At 36.8% G+C, this 4,404-nt stretch overlaps 1 protein-coding gene across 1 annotated transcript; it reads left to right on the top strand.

The window, feature by feature from the left end:
* Positions 1 to 1,867: 1,867 nt before the first annotated feature.
* Positions 1,868 to 2,829, top strand: LOC100467381 (olfactory receptor 2T29). The gene is given in 2 exon segments (XM_034653274.1): positions 1,868 to 2,072; positions 2,075 to 2,829. Coding segments are annotated over 2 exon segments (960 nt in total).
* Positions 2,830 to 4,404: the final 1,575 nt, after the last annotated feature.

Here is a 4,404-nt window from a genome sequence, read left to right as displayed (position 1 = left end):
ATATATATATATATATATATATATATATATATATATGTAAACAGTCTGGTGCTACAGAAATTACCAAATCTCAATTCTTATGTGTATGAATAGATAGTAAAACTGGCCAAGGGTAGATTTTTTTGTGTGTTTTATATGGCAGTGATTCTGAAAATTTCCAAACTCATTGATAAGCAACAATTTCTATCATCAGGAAGTCTCATGACCTTGAACTATGGCAACCTTACTGTAAGTTACCAATATTTAAAAGTTTTTTTTTATTTGAATGTACTTGACACACAATGTTACAGTAGTTTCAGGTATACAACATAGATATTCAACAAATTATGTGTTATGCTATGCTTACAACAAGGGTAGCTTCCATCTGTCACAATACAACACTATTAGAATATCACTGGCTATATTCATTATGCTGTGTCTTATTCCTGTGACTTATTCATTCCATAACTGGAAGTCTGAATCTCCCATTTCCTGTCACTAATTCTGCCCATCACCCCATAGCTCTTCCCTCTGGTGACCATCAGTTTTTTTCTCTGTATTTCTAGGTCTCATACAGTTTTTTGTTCTTGCTTTTGTTTTTTTTTAAAGATTTTATTTATTTATTCGACAGAGATAGAGACAGCCAGCGAGAGAGGGAACACAAGCAGGGGGAGTGGGAGAGGAAGAAGCAGGCTCATAGCAGAAGAGCCTGATGTGGGGCTCGATCCCATAACGCCGGGATCATGCCCTGAGCAGAAGGCAGACGTTTAACTGCTGTGCCACCCAGGCGCCCCTCATACAGTTTTTTGATTGTTTATTCATTTCTGTTTTTAGATTCCACATATGAGTGAAATTATGTAATATTTGTCTTTCTCAGTCTGACTTATTTCACTTATCATAATATTCTGGTGGGTTTGCTGTAAAAAAGGGAAGAATTTCATTCACTATCATAGTGGCAAATATATATATATATATATTATACACACACAGACACACATAAACACGCACACACACACCATTCCTTCTTTATCCATTTGTCTATTGAAGGAAACTTAGGTTGTTTCCATATCTTGGCTATTATAAATAAGACTGCAGTAAACATATGGGTAAATATAAAAGTAAACAATGGAATATTACTCAGCAATAAAAACTTTGAAAACTTGCTATTTGCAATGACATGGATGGAGTTGGAGAGTACTGTGTTAAGCAAAGTAAGTCAGAGAAATAGAAATACCATATGATTTCACTTTTATGTGGAATTTAAGAAAAAAAGCAAATGAGCAAAGTCAAAAAAAAATTGAGAGAGAGGCACACCAAGAAACAGACTTTTAAAAATAGAGAATAAACTGATGGTTAGAAGAATGGAGGCGGGTATGGGGATGGGTTAAGTAGTTTGTCCAGATTAAGAGTACACTTTTGATGAGCAAAAGGTATTGTATGACAATGTTGAATCACTGTATTCTACAGCTGAACTAATATTACACTGTATGTTAACTTACTGGAATTTAAAATAAAAATTAAAGGTCATATGAAGTTTTAAAAAATAGGGGTGCAGATAGTGTTTTTGTTTTCTTTAAGGAAACACATATCTAGTAGTGGAATTATTAAGGTACTGATATTTTTACCCTGGGTTGTGAATTCTTAGATTTCTAGTAAATTTGTTCAACTACAGGTAATTTATACTGAAATTTACAGGTCCTTGGAACTTCCCCTTTTTGGTACACTGGATTGCCATATGTAAACATGCAAACACACACACACACACACATACACACACAAACACACACACACTCACACTCAAGTTCACTAAACATTCATTTCAGGTGCTCATATTCCAGGAATGATCTATTAACTCCACAGCTCTCCTTGGTGCACCAGGTAAAATGCAATGGAGAACACAACGTGGGTGTCCAACCATACTGGACAATCAGATTTTAACCTAGTGGGACTCTTCAGTCAATTCAAGCACCCACCTCTCCTTTGTTTGGTCATTTTTGTGGTTTCCCTGATGGCCTTGTCTGGAAACACCATCCTGATCCTTCTGATACACTGTCATGTTCACCTCCATAACCCCATGTACTTTTTTATCATTCAGTGTCTCTCATGGATGTAATGTACATTTCTGTCACTGTGCCTAAGATGCTTATGGACCAGGTCATGGGGGTGAATAAGATCTCAGCCCCCAAATGTGGGATCCAAATATTTCTCTATTTGACATTAGTAGGTTCAGAATTTTTCCTTCTAGCTGCCATGGCCTATGACCGCTATGTGGCCATCTGCCATCCACTCCGTTATCCTGTCCTCATGGACCATAGAGTGTGCCTCCTCTTGGTGTCTTCCTCCTGGTTTCTGGGATCTGTGGATGGGTTTATACTCACACCCGTCACCATGACCTTCTCCTTCTGCAGATCCCGCGAGATCCACCATTTCTTCTGTGAGGTCCCTGCTGTAATGAAGCTTTCCTGCTCAGACACTTCACTCTATGAGACACTCATGTATCTGTGTTGTGTCCTCATGCTCCTCATCCCTGTGACAATAATTTCAAGCTCCTATTCTTTCATCCTCTTCACCATCCACATGATGAACTCAGCAGAGGGACAGAAGAAGGCTTTTGCCACTTGTTCTTCCCACATGATGGTGGTCATCCTCTTCTATGGCACTTCCATCTATACCTACATGCTCCCCACCTCCTTTCACAGCCCTGAGAAGGACATGATTGTATCTGTCTTTTATACCATATTCACTCCTGTTTTAAACCCTTTAATTTATAGTCTTAGGAATAAGGATGTTACAAGGGCTCTAAAAAAACTGTTGAATGTGGGATCGGTCTTCCAGGAAACTATAAAGTAGGGGCTGTTTGTGCCATTTTTTTTTCTTTCACTCTACAAATTAGAACTTTAGGATCCTATACCAATGTTTTAACCTTAGATTCACACACCATGATGTGTCATCACCAATTTGTTCCTTTCAGAGTAACTTTAGATCTGTACTGGAAAGCTCTTCATTTTTACACTTTGGCATTCAAAACATTTGTAAAATTTTATTGTATCTGTGTTACATTTTTTCTGAAGTATTCACTGTGATTCTGTGGCATAATATTCGTATTCTTCAGAAATACATAATAAAATATTTAGAAAAAAATAAGGTGTGCAATTGGTGAGAGAGAGATGGAGAGAGAAGTGATAAAGCAAATGGGCATAAAGATATAGGAGAATCTAGGCAAAAGGTATATGAGTATTAACTGTACTATTATTATTATTATCTTTCTGTAAATTTGAAATTACTTAAGAATAAAACGTAAAGTATTAGAATTTTGCCAATTTTAAAAATTTGTCCTTGGTGCATGGTGGCAGTGTAAGTGACAAATCTTGGAAATCATGTACATATTAATATGCTGAATGTTAGCACAACAATCCAGTTATTTGCCTTCCTTTAATAAGGGCAATTTATTCTTTAGTTTCCAAACCTGAAGACATCCAGTGGCTATTACTTGTATCTGTAATCATTAGTCCATTGTGGTAGAAAGTACTGTGGGAAAAGTACTAACCCAAAGAAGGAGGGCTTAGGGAAGCTTTCTAGCATAAGGTGGTATTAGACCTGAGATTTGAAGTATGTATTGTACAAAGAAGCAAGGAAGACCACCAAACATCCAGTCCTTTGTTCAAAAAAACATGTCTTATGCTATGTTATAATAAAAATAACTATTAGCTAATTAAATTTAACATATAAATAACAAATGTCTACTTCCCCTAAGGAATATGATTTGTAAGTGTAGTTTGTGCAAATAGTTGTAAGGAAATACATAAATTGTTTTGAGGCTCCTGTGGAAAGGGTACAGCTTATGTTAAAAAATATATTATTTATTTGACAGAGACATAGATCCAGAGAGCATGAGGGAATGGCAGAGGGAGAAAGAGAAATACGTTCCCTGCTGAGCAGGGAGCCTGATGCAGGGCTCCAAACTAGGACCTGGGGATAATGACCTGAGCCAAAGGCAGATGATTAACTAGCTGAGGCACTCAGATGCCCCAAGGGTAAAACCTATAAGGACATGTGATTTCAACCAAATGGAGAGGCTGAAAGAGACTGTAGACCTTGGTGTTGAATGGTGACTATATGTTACCTTCATATGAGTATAAGGAGGCTGGGACCAGGGCTCTTGCTCAAGGACATAATGCCACAGATAAGGAACACTATGGCCAAAGTTCAGGTGGTTGACCAAGCAAGAGAGAAATGTTCCAATAGCACCTCTTTCCTGTTTCATGTTATAGCTTCATTTCTTGCCCTTTTTTGATGCAGGTATTTACAAATTATAATACAATTATCAGACTTCGATTTTTTTTAATTTTTTTAAAATTTTATTTTATTATATTATGTTAATCACCATACAGTACATCCCCAGATTCTGATGTAAAGTTTGATGCC

Source organism: Ailuropoda melanoleuca, unplaced genomic scaffold, assembly GCF_002007445.2.
Source record: "Ailuropoda melanoleuca isolate Jingjing unplaced genomic scaffold, ASM200744v2 unplaced-scaffold7541, whole genome shotgun sequence".
NCBI lineage: Eukaryota > Metazoa > Chordata > Mammalia > Carnivora > Ursidae > Ailuropoda > Ailuropoda melanoleuca.
This window is presented reverse-complemented; position numbering and strand designations above follow the sequence as displayed.